At 46.7% G+C, this 20940-nt stretch overlaps 1 protein-coding gene and 1 non-coding gene across 20 annotated transcripts in view; both read right to left on the bottom strand.

The window, feature by feature from the left end:
* Positions 1-14551, bottom strand: part of POGZ (pogo transposable element derived with ZNF domain) — a 60941-nt gene extending 46390 nt beyond the window's left edge. For 6 of the 19 annotated variants that reach the window (XM_051856068.2, XM_051856069.2, XM_051856075.2 and 3 more), the window contains exon 1: positions 12712-12857. In XM_051856068.2, the coding sequence (XP_051712028.2) occupies positions 12712-12725 (14 nt within the window). In that variant the 5' untranslated portion in view covers positions 12726-12857. 19 annotated transcript variants of the gene reach the window in all.
* On the bottom strand, positions 8257-8363 carry LOC127493785 (U6 spliceosomal RNA). The gene has a single exon (XR_007924329.2). It is a non-coding gene; the product is annotated as a U6 spliceosomal RNA (small nuclear RNA).
* Positions 14552-20940: the final 6389 nt, after the last annotated feature.

Genomic DNA, 20940 nt, shown 5'->3' with positions numbered 1-20940 from the left:
CCAGACTACTATTGGGGGCAGTGTTTACTTCTTCTTCTTCTTCTTTTTTTTGTGGACAGTGAGAGAGACAGAGAGAAAGGTCTTCCTTCGCTGTTGGTTCACCCTCCAATGGCCGCCGCGGCCAGCACACTGTGACTGGCGCACCGCGCTGATCGGATGGCAGGAGCCAGGTACTTATCCTGGTCTCCCATGGGGTGCAGGGCCCAAGCACTTGGGCCATCCTCCACTGCACTCCCCTGGCCACAGCAGAGGGCTGGCCTGGAAGAGGGGCAACCGGGAAAGAATCCGGCGCCCCGACCGGGACTAGAACCTGGTGTGCCGGTGCTGCAAAGCGGAGGATTAGCCTAGTGAGCCGCGGCGCCGGCCTGCAGTGTTTTCTTCTATCAGGAGGCCTACATACAGTCATTCTAGATCACTCCTTCATTGTGCATTAGCTGAACACTTCTCTTAAAAAACAGGGAGCAGACATTTGCCTAGCAGTTAAGATACCCACATCCTATTCTGCAGTGCCTGGGTTTGATTCCCACCTCTGGATTCCAGCTTCCTGCTACTGCACAGTTGGGAGGTAGCAGTGATGCTCAAGCAGCTGGGACTCCAGCCTCCCAATGCGGGGGATGGAATTGAGGTCCCACTGCCTGGCCTCATCCTGGCCCAGCCCCAGGCAGCAGTAGTTAGCGTGCAGAGGCAGGCATTAGAGGAGTGAACCAGTGAATGGAAGCTCATTTGTCTCTCTCAAGTTAAATCCTTACTACCTATTTGGTTCCCCTGTGCTGCAGTTCATTTGGGAAAAGTCTTGATTCTTTCCCTTTATTTACCAGTTTTCAAAATAATGACCTGCTTCAGCAGAATTTCTCCTAAGTGACGAATAAGCTTGTTCTTAAATTATCATTATCAAAGGTTTAGATTTGATCCAGGCAGTTATCTTTAGTGAATACTCTGTCCTATTTTGGACAGTGGGAACTTCTTCAGTTGGCTCCTGAGTCCTGACACAACCCTAGCAGTGTCCGATAAAATTCTTGATCTCATTGACAAGATGTTCTAGGCTCATCTCATATACTTCCTGTTATTTCTCTAAGGAACAATGTTGGTGGGGAACAATACTCCACACAACAGTCTACTATGTGAGCCCTTTCTGCTCTTCTTAAATTCTCCATACCAATCCCTGACTATTAGCTAGCTGTCTTCAATTTTGCCCCTATGTCCACAGGCAGGAAAATCCTATATCCGCAAATAATACTTGCCTTGGAAACGTAAAAAGAAAATTTTCTTGAATATTTCAATGATTTCAGTCTCAAAATTTGCATTAAGTCTCATTACTTCCACTCTTATTCTATCCCGATTCCCTTTCCCAATCTGACTTTCCTTACTGGCAAAAATTATATATAGTTAAGAAATTTCAAAGACAATACACTGAAACAATCAAAGGTTAACCAAGAACACATTTAATTTAATCGAGCCTTTTACTAAGTAATTTTTAAGACTGTCTTTTCTTGAATACCACGATATAGACCACCTCAAAGATACCAAACAAAATTCTTAATTACTTTCAACAAAAACTTATCTACAGTACAGAGTTAATAAGAATTGTTTCCAGAACAATGCTTGGGGGGTGATGAGGAGGTGGAAACAGAGATTTCGATTCAGCAGAAAGACTACAAACACCCTGACTTTGAAATGAAGAGCTCATTTCTACCTTCAATAGCATTTCCACTAGAGCTCCAACATCTATCAGACTGTGCAATCCACCCGCAGACGGGATTCAACAACTGCCCACAGCTTATGTAAAGAGAGCTCTAGTTTATGAATGATGTCGTTAAACAACCTTCATACTTCCTGGTGGATGTTTTCTAACTCTGGAGCGTGAAACAGGACCAGTTTTGCCCCCCAACTCAAGACATTTGGCAATGTCCCGAGGCACTTTAGATAGTCCCCACTGGGATGGAGTGGGAGGGAGGTGCTACTGACAATTCATACTGTGGGTAGTGACCAGGAGTGCTACTAAACATTCCATTCATGCACAAGACACCCTGGATGATATCCGGCTCAAAACATCATAGTGCCAAAATTAATAAAAACGAATCAAGCTGAGGGCCGGCGCCGCAGCTCACTAGGCTAATCCTCCACCTGCGGCGCCGGCACCCTGGGGTTCTAGTCCCCGGCACCCTGGGGTTCTAGTCCGGTTGGGGCACCGGATTCTGTCCTGGTTGCTCCTCTTCCAGTCCAGCTCTCTGCTGTGGCCTGGGACGGCAGTGGAGGATGGCCCAGGTCCTTGGACCCTGCACCCCATGGAAAACCAGGAGGAAGCACCTGGCTCCTGGCTTCAGATTGGCGCAGTGCCGGCCACAATGCGCCGGCCGTAGCAGCCATTTGGGGGGTGAACCAACGGAAAAGGAAGACCTTTTTCTCTCTCTCTCTAACTCTGTCAAAACAACAACAACAACAACAAAAAAACACAAAAAAACAAAACAAACAAACAAAAAAACTAATCAGGCTGAATACATGTTCTGAATGAGAACTTTAAAAAAAATTACCCTACAATCTGTGCATAGTTATTTCTTCCAAAAATATCCTCTCCTGGAGAGAACATGGTTCCTATAAATTACTCAAATGGTTAAAAAAGTAAAAAAAAAAAAGGTTTATAAAACCCAAATACACCCAGTTTGTTTTACTCTATCACCGACCTGTGAAACTTGATTTTACCTTCAAACCCATCTGACAACTTTTGTGTCACTCCTGTTCTTGCCCAAGTACACAGTTTCTTCTAAAACTGGAGTGTCATGATGTTAACCCCCTAAAATTATGGTTCTGATACTATAAGTAGTAACTATTGAATGATTTTTGTGAAAATAATTTCCAAGTCTTTCTAATCTTTATTTCTTTTTAAAAAAATTTATTTATTTGAAAGAGCCTTGGAGAGAAACAGATCATCTATCTGCTGGTTCACACCCCACATGGCTACGATAGCCAGAGCTGGATCAGGCCAAAGACAGGAAGGAACCTGCAACTCCATCCAGGTTTCCCACGTGGGTGGCAGTGGCTCAACCACTTGGGCCATCTTCTACTTTTCCAGGTGCATTAGCAGGGTGCTGGATGGGAAGTGGAACAGACAGAACTTAAACTGGAGCTCATAATAGGATGCCAGCATTGCAGGTGTGGCTTAACCCTCTTCTGTGCCACAATGCTGTTCCCTAATCCTTATTCCTAAAAATTTCTAGTTGTAGCCCCCTGTCCAATTCTCTGTGAGCTGCTTTTGCTAAATATATCAATTCTTTCTGCCTCAACTTCCAAACCATTTTCACAGAGGAGAGTAAACCCAAATGACACAATGCAAACATTATTTCTATGTTCCTTCTCAAAGTTTTATTGTTAAGCTTGAACTTAAACCTATAATAGTAATTCTAAATTTCAAAAGTCAGAGATAATGCCAGGGAAGTTTAAATAGAAAAATGCTAGCAAATAATCCAAATTATTGGCTAATAATCTAAATATCAGTCATTAGCTATTTGGTCTCCAGCTTATTCTTTTGTGCCAAAACAAACAAACAAAAAACTACTTATAAAATATTACTTACAAGGTTTAACCCAAATCACATCAGTATTTTTATTTTTGAGTTTAAAGAAAACACAGCAATAGACAAATTAAGTACTACCACAAGGAAACAGACAAATCCTGAAAGTCGAACATTTTATAAGAAAATAATTAGACAAATGCAGAATATGAAACATTATATAAAACAACTAACACAGTCTGTTTAAAAGTATCATTCTCTTGTGGTGGGCACTGCAGAGTAATGGGTCAAGTTGCTGCCTGCAGGGTCGGCATCCCATATTGGTGCCGGTTCAAGTCCTGGCTGTTCCACTTCCAGTCCAGCTTCCTCCTATGGCCTCGGAAGGCAGAAGATGGCCCAAGTTCTTGGGCCCCTGCACCTGCACAGGAAACCCAGAAAAAACTCCTGGGTCCTGGCTTCAGATCAGCCCAGCTCTGGCCATTGTGACCATTTGGGGAATGAACCAGCAGATAGAAGACCTTTCTCTCTCTCTGCTTCTCTGTAACTCTGCCTTTCAAATAAATAAATAAATCTTATTATCTGTAAAAAAAAAAAAAAAAAAAGTCACTCTCTCACTCTCCTCCCCCATCTCTCTCTCTCTCTCACACACACACACACACAAATATCATACTACATTAAAGGACACTCTAGACATAACCAAATGCAGTATGTGAACTTTTACTGGATCCTGGTTCATAAAAAAGACATTTTGGCCGGTGCTGCAGCTCAATAGGCTAATCCTCCGCCTGTGGCGCCGGCACACTGGGTTCTAGTCCCGGTCGGGGTGCCGGCTTCTGTCCCGGTTGCCCCTCTTCCAGGCCAGCTCTCTGCTGTGGCTCGGGAGTGCAGTGGAGGATGGCCCAAGTGCTTGGACCCTGCACCCCCATGGGAGACCAGGAAAAGCACCTGGCTCTTGGGCTCCTGGCTTCGGATCGGCCGCGGCAGCCATTGGAGAGTGAACCAACGGCAAAAGGAAGACCTTTCTCTCTGTCTCTCTCTCTCACTGTCCACTCTGCCTGTCAAAAAAATAAATAAATAAAATAAAACAAAGTAAAAAAGACATTTTAGGGATAACTGGAATATCTGAATATAGACTAGATAATAGACAATGTTTTGGAATTGTTTTTAATTTTCTTAGGACAATAGTATTATAATTATGTAGGAGGCTATATTTATTTTTAGGCAAATATATTAAATGTTTAGTAGAAATGTAATGAGGGCAAATATACCAATATTTCAGCATTTTCTTATAGATACCAATATGTCAACTTTTTAAAATATTTGGTATACACCAAAATCACTGATTCTTAGTGGTGGGTTCATAGTGTGCGCTCTTTGTATTATTCTTTCACCTTTATTACATACATGAACTTTTCTTAATGAAAATTTAGAGGCGTCTGCCATGTGGCCTAATGAGTAAAGCCACTGCCTGTGATGCTGGCATCTTATATGGGCACCAGTTCATGTCCCCCGTGCTCCACTTCCCATCAGTAGCCTGGGGAAAGCAGTGGAAGATGACCCAAGTATCTGGGATCTGGCCCCCCAAGAGGGAGACCTGGAAGAAGCCCCTAGCTCCTGGCTTTTTTGTGGCAATCTGGGGAGTGAACCAGCGAACAGAAGAGCCCTTGTCTGTCCTTCTAACTCTTTCAAATAAATAAATCTTAAAAGAAAAAAATTTTTTAATAGGGGCCAGTGTTGTGATGTAGGTAAAAAACGCCACCTGCAGGCATCCCATTTGGGCGCCAGTTCTAATCCCAACTGTTCCACTTCTGATCCAGCTCCCTGCTAATGGTCTGGGAAAGCAGTGGAACAAGGTTCAAGTGCTTGGACCTCTGCCACCCACACGGGAGACCTGAATGAAGCTCCTGGCTCCTGGCTTTGGCCTGGCCTAGCCCAGGGCCATTGTGGACATCTAGGGAATGAACCAGTGGATAGATCTCTCCCTCTGTCTGTAACTCTTTCAAATAAATAAATCTTTAAAAAATTAAAAAGTAAAAATGGGCCGGCGCCGCGGCTCACTAGGCTAATCCTCCGCCTTGCGGCCCTGGCACACCGGGTTCTAGTCCTGGTCGGGGCGCCGAATTCTGCCCTGGTTGCCCCTCTTCCAGGCCAGCCCTCTGCTGTGGCCCGGGAGTGCAGTGGAGGATGGCCCAAGTACTTGGGCCCTGCACCCCACGGGAGACCAGGATAAGTACTTGGCTCCTGCCATCGGATCAGCGTGGTGCGCCAGCTGCGGCGGCCATTGGAGGGTGAACCAACAGCAAAGGAAGACCTTTCTCTGTCTCTCTCACTGTCCATTCTGCCTGTCAAAAAAAAAAAAAAAGTAAAAATGTAGAGGGGAAAGCTATCTACTGATATCTTAGCTGTGATATTTTGTATCACTATTCTACCATTATCTTTTTGGCACTTACTGAATTATTGGTAGCTTTGTTGGCTAAATTTATTGTTAATCTGTTCTTATTTTTAGGAGAATTTTTTAAAACAAGATTTATTTGAAAGGCAAAGTTAGAGACACACACACACACATACACACAGAGTGAGATCTTCCATCCACTGGTTCACTCCCCAAATGGCTGCAATGGCCAGAGCTGGGCTGACTGGTAGCCAGGAGCTTTGTCCAGTTCTCCCACGTGGGCCACTCCTTTGCCACTTCCCCAGGTCATCAGCAGGGAGCTAGATTGGAAGTGGAGCAGCAAGGACTAGAACTGGCACCCATACGGGATGCCAGGCTGGGGCTTTACCTGCTATGCCACAGCACCGACCCCTTCAGGAGAATTTTCATATAGCTTGCATACACACATTTTTTAAAGATGAAACACAATGATTACATAAGAAGTCAGCAAGGACCCTTAGGTGGATTATACAGGCTCCTGAGGAGGTATTTTGAGAGATGAACATTATATTTTTTCATTAATCCATTATTTGACAACTTGGTAACCCAGTTTTTGTACTTTATAATACTAATTGTACTAATAACATGCCTTTAACATACTCAACAGGTTTTACGTAACACTTGAACTCACACAGGATTGTCAGCAATACCCAGTCTCTTGTCTTTGGCACTTACCTTTCCACCTATAACATGGGTGTACAAAATACCTTTTTTTTGCTGGCAAATACAGTGGCCTCCTTAATACTCAGATCCTACATTATCAGCTAATCAGTAAAAGTCTATATAATTAAAAGACAAGATACAAATGGGCTCTTAGAGCAAAAATAATACTGCAAATTCATCAGCCTATGTTTAAGGTATGAAATGAGCAAGAAATGTTTACTTGTTTTCAATCCAAGATTAGGAAAAGATCTGTATTCTAATACATCTCTTCAGAAATATTTAGTTTTGAAGCTTTGAATGCCTTTAATTTGCTAGATTTTTTTCATAGCTGTAAATTCCAGAATCTAATTTTTGCAATTCACTAGTACATTCCTGTCCATAAAGCAAGATAAAAAGAACATCTAGGACAGGAAAAACATTTTTTTTTTGTAAACAAAAATTTTAACAATGCCACTCTTATTCCAAGTTTGAAAAATAAATGATAATCCTCAAAACCACTGGCATTTATGTTTTCAAATTACCTAAATTTTTTACTTTAAAGAGGATTAATTCCAGAAAAACTAATAGATTTTTATGTATCCATTCTTTTTTTTTTTAATTGATATATATATTTTGACAGCGAGAGAGAGAGAGAGAGAGAGAGACAAAGGTCTTCCTTTTTCTGTTGGTTCACCCCCGCAAGTGGCCACTATAGCCGGCGTGTTGCGGCCGGCCTGAAGCCAGGAGCCAGGTGCTTCCTTCTGGTCTCCTATGTGGGTGCAGGGCCCAAGGACCTGGACCATTCTCCACTGCACTCCTGGGCCACAGCAGAGAGTTGGACTGGAAGAGGAGCAACTGGGACAGAATCTGGCGCCCCAACTGGGACTAGAAACTGGGGTGCCGGCGCCGCAGGTGGAGGATTAGCCTAGTGAGCCACGGCAATCTGGCGCCCCAACTGGGACTAGAAACTGGGGTGCCGGCGCCGCAGGTGGAGGATTAGCCTAGTGAGCCACGGCGCAGGCCTATGTATCCATTCTTTAACTTGGCTCATTTTGTCCCCCACAGCATCTAACTGTTATAGCACCTTAATCCCAAACTCAGATTACTTTCTACTTGTCTGGCAGCAAATTCTATATCAAGAAGCACCTAAATATTATTTGTGTGTTCTTTACTAAAATAATAACTAACGTAAGCAGTACATCCCTGTGTTTTATAAATTTTATACTTAGTTTTATTTGAAAGATTGAGACTGAGGGTTCACTTCCCAAATGCCTCCAACAACTGGGCCAAGTATTTGAGCCATCATCTATCTGTTTCCCAGGGCTTCCATTAAGAGCTGAGACAAGAACCAGGCACTCTGATATTGGATGTTGAGTGTCCTGTACAGCGTTCTAATCACTGTACCAAAGGCCTACCCTTTGAAAGGGTTCAATGTTCAAGATCCTTTTCCCAAGCAAACTACCTAACATGTAAAGTCTGTCTTCACTGACAGTTGTCTGCTATCTAAATTCCATTTCTAACTCCCTCGATTCCATTAACTCTGATAACTCCTAGCAATAAATTAATCTCTATCCCTTCTGCATGCCTCCTTTTAGTTACATGTACAAATATGCTTTTATGGATTTGGCTTAATATCACAAGTCAGATTACCAACAACTATCACTCTTTTTTTTTTTTTTATATGGAACGCTTCACGAATTTGCGTGTCATCCTTGCGCAGGGGCCATGCTAATCTTCTCTGTATCGTTCCAATTTTAGTATATGTGCTGCCGCAGCGAGCACCGACTATCACTCTTATTACAGTGATAATATGACAAAGTCATCAACAACCTGTAGGATATGTAATCTTTCTAATTTTTTAGAAGATATATTTATTTATTTGAAAGGCAGAGAGAGAGAGAGAGAGAGACAGAGACAGATCTTCTATCTGCTGGTTCATTCCCCAAATGGTCAAAAAAAGCTGGGGGTGGGCCAGGCTGAAGCCAGGAGCCAGGAGCTTCCTCCAGGTCCCCCATGCGAGTGCAGGGCCCAAGGACTTGGGCCATCTGCTGCTGCTTTACCCAGGTCATTAGCAGGGAGATGGATGGGAAGTGGAGCAGCCGGGACTTGAACTGGTGCCTATATGGGATGCTGGCACTGCAGACATAGGGTATGTAATTTAAATCAGGAATTCCTACCTTCAACAAAAATTAAAAGGTCAAAATATGGAGAATAAAGACCAAAGTAACATCTGGAGGCCGGCGCCGTGGCTCACTAGGCTAATCCTCCACCTGCGGTGCCGGTACTCCAGGTTCTAGTCCCGGCTGGGATGCCGGTTCTGTTCTGGTTGCTTCTCTTCCAGTCCAGCTCTCTGCTGTGGCCCGGGAGGGCAGTGGAGGATGGCGCAAGCACTTGGGTCCTGCACCCACATGGGAGACCAAGAGGAAGCACCTGGCTCCTGGCTTCAGATTGGCGCAATGCGCCGGCTGTAGCAGCCATTTGGGGGGTGAACCAACAGAAAAGGAAGACCTTTCTCTCTGTCTCTCTCTCTAACTGCCTGTCAAAAAAAAAAAAAAAAAAAAAAAAAAGTAACTTCTGGAAATACACTTAGTATTTCAATGAATTCTCGTATTAATTGTATTTCCTAAGTATTCCTCCTTCCAGATGAGCTCAAAACAAGACATTTAGAGAGACCAAGTAACTTCCTGAGGCTATAGTCAGTAAATATCTCAACCAGAATTCAAAACAAGCTGGTTTTGCTCTAGGACTCTTCCCTTTGTCAGTGCCTCATCAACTCCAAGTAACCTGCAAATTCACCAGATAAATGGAAGCAGATTTATATGACCTGAAGAGCAGAACAGTGGGTCAAAGAAAGTGATTCTCCCAACATTCTGGTCCCTTAATTCTCAATTTTTTTGGTTCCCTAAAGTTATTAATGACTCCAAAGAGTTTTATTTATGTGGGTTATATCTCTCCATATTTACCAACTTAGAAATTAAAAAAATTTTAAACATCAGCACATTTAAAAACAAAAAAACTATCAGTTTAACATTTTTACTAAAAAAAAAAAAAAAAGCAATCTCTCCCCAAACTAGTGTGGAAAAAATCATTTTACATGTCTATAAATCTTTTTTTGTATAGCTTAATAGAAGATCATTGGGGGCCAGCGCCGTGGCTCAAAAGGCTAATCCTCCGCCTGTGGCGCCGGCACACTGGGTTCTAGTCCCCGTTGGGGTGCCGGATTCTGTCCTGGTTGCCCCTCTTCCAGGCCAGCTCTCTGCTGTGGCTCGGGAGTGCAGTGGAGGATGGCCCAAGTGCTTGGGCCCTGCACCCCATGGGAGACCAGGAGAAGCACCTGGCTCCTGCCTTCGGATCAGCGCAGTGCGCCGGCAGCGGCAGCCATTGGAGGGTGAACCAACGGCAAAGGAAGACCTTTCTCTCTGTCCCCTCTGCCTGTGGAAAAAAAAAAAAAAAATCATTGGGGGTGGGTATAGTTAGGATGCTAGTTAGGATGCCCAAGTCCCATTCCAGAGTTCCTGGGTTCAATACTGAGCTCCAGATCCTGATTCCCACTTCCTGCTGGTGTGGACCCAGGGAGGCAGTGGTGATGGCTCACATTAACTGGGTTTCTGTAACCCACATGGAAAACCTGGACTGAGTTCCCAGCTCTCAGTTTTGGCCCAAGTCTTGGCTGTTGTGGGCATCTGGGGAATAAAATAACTTTTTATGGCAGCTCCATTTTTCTCTCTGCCTCTCAAATAAATAAATAAATGACAGATGGATTCTCACGGCTGCTTCTGCATCTGGTCTGCCGCAAGATGTTTTGGTTAAGTACAGAACAAAACTCTGGACTTGTACAGGATATCTAGTGGAAAAGGGGAGATGAATTATATTCTTTCAGATTTATTCATTTATTTGAAAGCCAGAGTTACAGAAGAAAAGGGAGAGACAGAGAGATCTTCCCCAGCTGGTCCACTCCCCGAATGGCCACAACAGCCAGGGCTGGGCCAGGCTAAAGCCAGGAACTTCCTCCAGGTCTCCCATGCGGGTGTGGGACTCAAGCACTTGGGCCATCTTCCACTGCCCTCAAAGCAGAGCAGCCAACAGATTAACTGGTGCCCATATGGGATGCCATTGTCACAGGCAGCAGTCTAACCAGCTATGCCACAACACTGGCCCCAGGGAGTATTTTAATAACCTTTTCAGATGACTAAACAATAACACTATTTATAAACACTAGAACTGAACAAATGATAGTTTCTCAAAGGATATCTGCATCTTAGAATCTGAAACCCTATTGGTGAAATTTTCATACATTGCTACATTAAAATCCACGGCTATAGGGATAGGTGTTTCGTGCTGCAGTTAAGCCGCCTCTTGCTTAGGACACCTGCATTCCATATCAAGAGTGCCTAGGTTTGAGTCCCTGGCTCCACTTCCAATTCCATCTTCCTGCTAATATGCACCATGGAAAGTACTAGGTGACGGTTCAAATAGTTAGGTCCCTGCCACCAACATGGGACCCATCCCGGGCTGTTGCAGGTAGTTAGGGAGTGAACCAGTGGATGGAAGTTGTCTGTTTCAAAAAATAAAATATACATACATATTTATTCATTGCCATATTTCATATTTTGAATTACTCTTGTAATTCTGCAGCATCATACACTGGTCATTTGGAAAATATGTACAAAAAATGTGCATTTACTGAGTTAAGCCATCTTCCAAATGACACATTTCATTATGTAATATTTTTTAAAAATCACAATTGTTAATCACTAATAATGTAAGCAAAGTCTTTCAGGTACTGGGATGCAGTCAACTTTTGAAAAATTCTATCTTCCATTCAAATTTATCACTGGTAACAAATATGGTCAATTGCTTTCATATAAATGATAAGCTTACTTCATTCACTTTCAAGAAGTATCTTCAAATACTCAATGTGAAAAACAGTAGTTTGTCAGTCGTTATTTCAAGTAAAAATGCCATTCCAGGAAATAAACAGCTCACAAAACAACATCACAAATGCTTTTCCTTTTGACAACAATCATACTTCGGTAGGCAGCATAAATGCTTTATGAAAACTGATCATTTCAGGGCCTACGCTGTGGTGCAGCAGGTTAACGCCCTGGCCTGAAGCGCCAGCATCCCATATGGGCGCCAGTTCTAGTCCTGGCTGCTCCTCTTCCAATCCAGCTCTCTGCTATGGCCTGGGAAAGCAGCAGAAGATGGCCCAAGACCTTGGGCCCCTGCACCCAAGTGAGAGACCCAGAAGAAGCTCCTGGCTCCGGATCGGCACAGCTCCGGCAGTTGCGGCCATCTGGGGAGTGAACCATCAAATGGAAGACCTCTCTCTCTCTCCTCTGTGTAACTCTGACTTTCAAATAAATACATAAATCTTAAAACAAAGAAAGAAAGAAAGCAAGCTGATAATGTCATCAGAGATTCTCAAAAAAAATTTAACAGGTGTACTCAGAAGCTGAGATTTGTAGTAATACTTGAAAACATCTCAACAGTGAGGTGAGTGCTGTGGCGAATGGTTAAGCCACTGCTTGGGACACCTCCATCCCGTATCAGAGTGCCTGATACTCCACTTCTGACCCAGCTTCCTGTCAACGCACCTGGGAAGCAGCAGCTAATGGCCCAGGTACTTGAGTTCCTGTTACCCATGTGGAAAACCCTGAACAAAGTTTCTGGCTCCTGGCCCATTCCCAGCTGATGTTGTGGCCATTTGAGAAGTAGAAACAGTGGATGGAAGATACCTCTATCTTCCCGCCTGACAATCCTACCTTTCAAATAAATTAAAAAGAAAAAAAAAAAAAAAAAAAAAGGAAAAGAAAAACTTAGTAACATCAACAGACCATCTTCCAAGTCTCAAAAACAGCTCAGAGTTAATCAGTTACTGGTTCATCAAGGACCATCTGTACAGCAGCCTGGTACCATCGCCTTACTCGATGGTAAGACACCAACAATAGTTTTACCTAGCATTGCTTTTGGGCTATCAGTGCGAACATCAGAAAAAAATCTTAGATTTTGAAAAGTTATGACCTCAAGACTCCCCAGCGAAGCTCGGAGGGGGTATCCCCAGAGGATCGCACTTTGAGAACCTCTTTCCTAGACCGCACCACTAGTTCCAGATGAGTGAAAAACTCACAAAATCCTGCTCATCGCCAGGAGTTCCTTCTACTCTTTTAGTTGGGAGCTACACCATCAACACACTTCAGGAAGAGCGCAGACTAGCATTCACCCGTTTTCACGACTGTCTTCAGCATCTTGACATCAGACCAGTAACCCTCAACGGGGACTGCCTTTAAGACCTAGAAACAGCAAACTCTGCCTACCCTACCCACAGGAATTCCAGGGAGGAGGCCCCCAACACCGCACTTTCCTGGTCTCCGAGGCACCTTTCACGCACCCCGAGGTGAAGCAGCTTGGAATTCAGAATCCAGGCTCCCAGTCCCAGAGCAACCCGTCTCGCTGTTGTTCGTCAAGCAGCAGCCCCCCCACGCCCAGCCCTCCCGGGTCCCCCCATCTAGTCGGGAAAATCCCTTTCCAACTGTGGAGTTCCGCGCTGTGGAGGGAAGTGTCTCAGAGAGCGTGGTGACCCGGCTACCGCCCGCACGGTTCAGAGACAGCAACTGGTACAACTGCATCTTAATTTCCATCTCGAGTAAAACGAGACTGGGCCCAACGACTTACAAGATTCTTCAGCTCTGACAAGTGAGCCGAGGAATGCCCAGTGTTATCTCACTAACAGTGTGCGGGGAATCCCACATCTGCCGCGGGAGGAAATCAGGACAAGACGCAGAAAGGAGGAAAAGCAGGTGGATCGATGACAGGACTCCTTTCCAGTAGTAGGTGCAGAGGGCTAGAGAAAGTAGTCCCCGGGATAAACATGGCGCCCACCGCGGCAGGACATCATCATCATCATCCCCAGAAAAGAGAGCTTCTCCGCCCCATCCCATTTTATAAATCACGGCGCGGTCCCCCCACTGCAGCCTGGGGCCAGGCGAGCAGACTTCGCGGAGCAGCCGCCGCGCACCAGAGCGAGCGGGGGTTACATAACACAAGGGATCGCCCAAGCAATCCTTCTCCTCCTCCCGCTCCAAACGGGCGCCCCGCTCCTTCCCCGGGCGGGGGCGGGGCGGCGCGGGCACCCCCGGCAGACGCTGCCCCGCCGCGGCCTCGCCCCCTCGCCCCCGCCCCTCCCCAGCGGGCCGCCAGCGCCGGCGCCCGCGCCGCCCACTCCTCCGAGACGCCCCGCGCCGGGCGTGCGTGTGGACGTCGGGTGTGTGCGGGGCCGTGGGGCGCGAGTGCGCGCGCGCGCCGCGGCCGGCGCCGGGGGGCGGGGGCGGCAGGCAGGCAGGCAGGGGCCCCCTCCGCCGCCGCCGGCCCGCCGCGCAGCTCCCGCGGCCAGGGCGCTCCCACCGCACACACGCGCTCGCGCGCCGCGCCCCACGGCCGCCACTGCCGCGCGCGACCGCCGCCACTCGCGGAGGGCGCGGGCGCGCGCCCCCGGTCCCCGCCCCCACCCCGTGCGCGCGCGCCCGCCCGCCCCATCCCCCCTCTCATTGTCTGGCGCCGAACGCCTCGCCGAGCGAAAAGATAACGGAACCCCCGGGAGAAGGGGGTGGGGAAGAGCGAAGGCTCGCTCGCTCACTCACCTCCCGTGGTCGTCGCCGCCGGTAGTCTGACCCGAGGAAGGCGCCGTCGCCTTAAAGGGACCTTGCACCCGGCGCCGGGAGAAGGGGGTGGGAGCAGGGGAGGGGACGGGGGCTTGGGGGAGACGAGGAAGAGGGAACCGCAGAAGGCTCCTCTCCCCGAGGGTGAAAGGAAGCCTCCCTCGGGTTCGAGTGGTTTGGGGTGGATTTTTTTTTCCCGAGGGGGGCGGGGGGGCCCCGAGGGAGGGGGGTGGGGGGGCCGAGGAATGCGGCTCCGTGTACGGGAGCTGGCGCGGGGGAGAGAGACGCCGACTCCCCCCACCGACCCTCTCGCCCCGCGGAGGGATACGGCTCGTCACTTCCGCCCTCCCCCCTTCGCGGCCTTGCAATTGGTCGCCGCGCGCGGCGCGTCACGGGCTCATCCTAACCCGTGCCCGGGCTTCTTTTCTAGTCAAGTTTGGCTGGGGCTGCAAATAAATAAATAAAAAAAAATTTTTTTATGAAAAAGACTAATTAGCTTCAGAAGCAATATCTAAATTTTGGTGAGAAAAATGGGATTTCCAAAGAAAATATTCCCAGGCTACTTGTCTAGACTTCCCAGGGAAATTTGGGGAGTCTTCCCCCACTTTTGACTCAAGGTTTACACCCAGTCAAGAGGGGAGCTTCATGCCACGGGCCTGATGGTGAGGCCCAATGGTACCAACAACTGTCATTGGGATAAAGGGAGCAAGATGGCACGCACGCACTCTCAAGGCACGCTAGACCACGTAGCCTTTTGGCAGTGGCCTTAACTGAAGAACATTTAAAAACCATTTTTACCTTCCAGCCATCTAGATTCTGGAAAGAAGTTGAACACGGCTGCTTATCAAGGTGATTCTTGTAATGGGAACCGCGTGGGGACCATTGTGAACAGACTCACGGAGAGCCCCAATTCTAAGAAACCAGACTGTGCATCCGTTGCCTTATGCTCCATGGATTGGCCCAAAGAAATTGATTAATCCACTCAAGACCTTCTACCTGTTACTTTTCCCAAACAAAAACTAACCTTTTCTCCAGGTATCTAAAAAATTTTGTCCTTTATTGCTTCCTGTGATGATAAAATTTTAGTACTTTCCTTGGACAGTTGAGAATGTTTGCCCTTTAATATTTGCTTGAAACCACTTGCTGGATCCAGGGACTTGGTGCAGGAATGAGGAGATCTGGAGCCATATTTATTCCTTCTTTTTATACACACGTTCCATTCAAACCAACAGATAAATAGGCCGTGGAAGTAGGCGTTCCGGATAGTGCTTGCATGCACAGATATGCACACTCTTGTGCACACACACACACACGCACACACTGCCATCACCCATTTTTACCCCATTTCATACCAAAAACACGTGAGTGATTCCAACTAGTCACTCTTAGGAAGAACTTCATTTGAATTGAAAGAATTCCCTAATCCTGCCAATACTTCTGAAGCCTTTGTAGACCAAATCTGGAATCAATCACCAAAAAACTGATTCTGTATAAAACTTGAATCCTATGTTATGCTGTCCTGTAATTACTGTAGTCCATCATATATGTTCTGTGTACATTCTATGTGTTACAGCCAGCGTCTGCCTCTGAGTGTCCCCTGCTCTGTGTGCCAGCACGTGCTCAGAGCCTATGAGAGCCAGCCCAGCAGACGGGGCCTGCACTGCTCACCAATGGCCGTTAGCCTGCCACACCGAAAAAGCAACATTTGTGCACTCATTCATTCAAAAGATATTTCTTGAATACTTGTCATGTACCAGGCACTTTAGATGCTGGGAATAGAACAACAATGAAGAACAAAATCTCTGCACTCATGAGATTTACACACTAGTGGGAAAGAGATATAAAATAGATAAGTAAACAAATTGTTCCATGACAAATGGCTCCAAAACTTAGTGGCTCAAAATGATCATTTGTCAGTATTTCTCATGGTTCTGGGAAGTGATTAGGCTTACCTTAGTGGTTCCCACAGGGAGTCTCTGAGGCAGTGGCTAGGGCTGAAGTCCTATCAGAAGCTTCCTATGTGTCATGAAGTCAGTGTTGACTTGTGGCTTGGACTGCAACTGGAGCAGTTGGCCGGAACTTTTTTTTTTTCTGAACATTTATTTATTTATTTGAAAGAGTTACACAGAGAGAGAAGGAGAGGCAGAGAGAGAGAGAGAGGTCTTCCATCTGTTGGTTCACTCCCCATTTGGCTGCAACAGCCAGAGCTGTGCTGATCTGAAGTCAGGAGCCAGGAGCTTCTTCTGGATCCCCCACATGGGTGCAGGGGCCCAAGGACTTGGGCCATCTTCCACTGCTTTCCCAGGCCAAAGCAGAGAGCTGGATCAGAAGTGGAGCAGCCAGGGCTCAAACCAGCTCCCACATGGGATGCCGGCACTGCAGGCAACAGCTTTACCTGCTATGCCATAGCGCCGGCCCCTTGGGTGGAACATTAACAAGTGGCTTCTCGCAGCCTGGGCCTCCTCATTTCACAGTGGCTGAGTTCCAGGAGTGTCCCTAGAAGGCCAGGCAGAGTTTTGTCTTTTAATGATCTAGCCTCAGAGGTCACGTAGCATCACTTCCAGCACACTTCCAGGCCCTTCCCTATTCAAGGAGGGTGGAGGGTGTTCGAAGAGAGCAGTGGAAATGTTGCACTCAAAGAAAAGCATGTGGAATGGGAAATCTTGTTGAGACAAACCTGGAAAATGCAGTCTGCCATATGTTAGATAAGCAAATATGTAATTGGGATATGGTGATGGTGCTACAGAGGGGGGAGAGGGGGTGTGGCACGGGAGTGGGGAAGTTGTGGTTTTATGTGGGGTGGTTGGAGAAGTCTCCATCCTTAAGGTGACATGTGGGCAAAGACCTCAAGAAAGTGCAGCCAATAACGAGTACTCAAACAGTATTTTTCACTTTGTTTTTCTATGTGGGTGCAAACTGTTGAAATCTTTACTTAATGTATACTAAACTGATCTTCTGTATATACAGAAAATTGAAAATGAATCTTGATATGAATGGAAGGGGAGAGAGAGCGGGAAAGGGGAGGGTTGTGGGTGGGAGGGAAGTCATCGGGGGTGGGGGGGGAGAGCCAATGTAGTCCATAAGCTGTACTTTGGAAATCTATATTCATTAAATAAAAGTTAAAAAAAAAAAGGTGCAGCCAAATTCAGGTTTTACCAGTAGTGAAAGCAAAGCCACTGGAGGATTTTGAGGCAAGGAGGGAAACGACCTGCCCTTTCTGACGGCTTGCTCTGGCCGAGCATGAGAATAACCGGCAGGGGCCAGGGCCCTGTACTGGAGAGCAGTCGGGGGCCGAGCGAGAAGAGCCGGGTGAGACGACGGTGGCAGGGCCCGGTGCAGTGGTGAAGCTGGTGCAGCTGCTGCTTGGGCTGAGTTCATTCTGCCGAGCATTCTTTACTCCTCGGGAACCCATTTTTCAGTCATTTAGTTTGTGCCCTGGTAGTCAGTTTTGACCCATAATGGTGAAGAAAATGTGTGTGAACAATGGTACTATGCCTGCCACAAAGAAATAAAAGAAGAATATTGTGCTGAAGGGGAAAATGGGGGTTTTTCAGGGTCTGGAGGCACACCGAGAGAAGGGATGAGGGAAGAGATCAGCGGACAGCTTGGGAGCAGTATCCTGAGTGCGCCTCTGCAGGGAAAATTGATGAACAGCTGAATGACTGATAACTGGAAGAAATGATAGGCAAAGGGATTTTATAACTTCAGAGGAGAGTTTTTTTTAATATTTATTTTTATTTATTTGAAAGAGTTACAGAGAGAGGTGGAGACAGAGAGAGAGGTCCTCCATCCACTGACTCACTCCCCAGATGGCTGCAATGGCCAGAGCTGTGCCGATCCGAAGCCAGGAGCCAGGAGCTTCTTCCAGGACTCCCACATGAGTGCAGGGGCCAAGGACTCAGGCCATCTTCCACTGCTTTCCCAGGCCATAGCAGAGAGCTGGATCGGAAGAGGAGCAGCCGGGACTAGAACTGGTGCCCAAATGGGATGCCAGCGCTTCAGGCCAGGGCTTTAACCTGCTGCACCACAGCGCCGGCCCCAGAGGGGAGTTTTTAAAAACCTCTAAGGCAAACTCCACCACCTTACAACACTGGAGCAGCATTTCAGAAAGGTGTATTTCCAGACCCGTAGTCTCTGTTCCAGGAGGGAATGCCCATGTTAACTTGGACAGCGTCATCAGCTAGCACACAGGTCTCCAGAGTGGTCATACGGCTGATAGCTGAGCTCTCTCTTTTGAACTGTCTTGGTAATGATGAGAAACCGAAGCAGTAGAGTAACCTGAATCAAATCCTTAGAAATCAAGTCACACGGGCCTCTGTAACATACTGGGGAGTGGTCTGAAAGCCTGTCCAGTTTCATACATTGAAGAAGCTGGACCCGCCTAGTGATACTCTTAAAAACTACCCTCTCGGGGCCAGTGCTGTGGCACAGCGGGTTAAAGCCATGGCTTGAAGCACCAGCATCCCATATGGGCACCGGTTCTAGTCTCAGTTGCTCCTCCTCTGGATCAGCTCTCTGTTATGGCCTGGGAAAGCAGTAGAAGGTGGCCCAGGTCCTTGGGCCCCTGTACCCACGTGAAGACCCGGAAGAAGCTCCAGGCTCTTGGTTTCAGATCAGCGCAGCTCCAGCCATTGCAGCCATCTGGAGAGTGAATCAGTGGATGGAAGACCTCTCTCTCTGTCTTTACCTCTCTCTCTAACTCTTTCAAATAAATAAAATAAATATATATTTTAAAAAAGCTACCCTCGCCGGCTCCACGGCTCAATAGGCTAATCCTCCACCTAGCGGCGCCGGCACACCGGGTTCTAGTCCCGGTCAGGGCGCCGGATTCTGTCCCGGTTGCCCCTCTTCCAGGCCAGCTCTCTGCTGTGGCCCGGGAGTGCAGTGGAGGATGGCCAAGTGCTTGGGCCCTGCACCCCATGGGAGACCAGGAGAAGCACCTGGCTCCTGCCTTCGGATCAGCGTAGTGCGCCGGCCGAAGAGCGCCAGCCGTGGCAGCCATTGGAGGGTGAACCAATGGCAAAGGAAGACCTTTCTCTCTGTCTCTCTCTCACTATCCACTCTGCCTCTCAAAAAAAAAAAAAAAAAAAAAAAAAAAGCTACCCTCTCTTCAGTAGCCACCTTAGGAAAGTTGAATACTTTCCATGTGGGTTTCTTCTTCTTTTTAAAAAGATGCATTTATTTGAAAGGCAGTCACAGAGAGAGACAGAGACAGAGAGGGAGGGAGAGACAGAGAGAGCGAGATCTTCCATTCCCTGGTTCACTCCCCAAGTGGCAGCAACAACCAGGGCTAGGTCAGGCTAAAGCCTGGAGCCCAGAGCTTTTTCATGGTCTCCTATGTGGGTGCAGGGGCCCAAGCACTTGAACCATTTTCTGCTACTTTCCTAGGCGCATTAGCAGGGAGCTGGACTGGAAGTTGAGCAGCTGAGACTCAAACCGGTGCCCATGTGGGATGCCAACCTCGCATGCTGCAGCCTTACCTGGCCACACCACCAATCTCTGTATGGGTTTCTATGAAAGAAAATCAATGATTAAAGGAAGTCACAAGCTGAGCTTTTCCTTGTTAGGTAGCAGGGGAGTGTTTCTCTTCTATAGCTTATGGAAACACTTATTTGCTTTCATGGCTTATGGCTTCTGCCACGAGTTGAAATTGGAACCACCTGTAGCTTAGAGAGTGTCAGGACAAAGAGACAAATGCTTTCAACAAATCTTCACAAGCAGGGAGTCCTGGGTGCCCTCTTTGGTGTCATTGTGCTAATGCACACACCCAATCGGTCACTTCTTTCCAACCAGTTCATAAGGTCAGTCAGGTAGAAAGCAGCTTGGAGGGGACACTGTCAGGTTTCTTTAAAAAGCAGGCATCCCACCCTCTGCAACACACACACTTAGGGCAGTCGAGGCTGGAAGCTCAAAAAGAGTTTGAGAAATCTGATAAACAGTGGAAACATTTTTACTAGCTATGCATCTCCCAGACTGCAAAGATTGACATCTGATAGCACTGAGCCTGGGAGTCAGGGGAAGTCAATACGTTTATGTGCACCGGAGGACGCTGGGATAAATGCTGGACTTGACAGGGATATTGTGGTGACATAAAGGGCCAGTGCAGATCTGGGTTTGACCAGTGATGAATCAAAACGGTGAACGTCAAAGTCATGGCTGGATTAATTTAGGGATGATGTTTGCTGCGGGGTCTTGCATATTTAAAAGAGCTGGGACTTCCCTGGAGGCACAGGAGGTGTGGAAAAGCCTGAGGAAGTTTTCAGGCTGGGTTTGTGAAGGAAGCAAAGTTCATGTTTCAGTAAGAAGCAATTAAAAGTCTCCATTTTCAAAATACATTTAGTAAGAAATACATTAGCAGCACCTTCATCAGTCATCAAGGCTTTGCTGTGAGTTGCTGCATTGCTTTATAGGAGATAGTGATTTATTTTAATTTTGAATTAAATTAATATTATTTAACAGACACCCAGAAGCAAAGCTATACTTGTTTCATATAGGCTGTTGCTATTTAGTTGACCAGATATGATTATCTAGTAATTAAATTGATTCCATAAAACTTCATAGAAAAATGAGTTGGACTATTTTTAAAGACACACTCGATATCTGACTTGTTCATTTTAATGGATTACAGAATAAGAGCTCCTTCTTTTCTCTAGGCCATTCTTTTTTTTTTTAGATTTGTTTTATTTATTTGAAAGGCAAAG

The sequence above is a fragment of the Oryctolagus cuniculus genome, chromosome 7, assembly GCF_964237555.1.
Source record: "Oryctolagus cuniculus chromosome 7, mOryCun1.1, whole genome shotgun sequence".
NCBI lineage: Eukaryota > Metazoa > Chordata > Mammalia > Lagomorpha > Leporidae > Oryctolagus > Oryctolagus cuniculus.
Note: the sequence above shows the minus strand (reverse complement) of the source record. Positions and strands in the feature narration are given on the sequence as shown.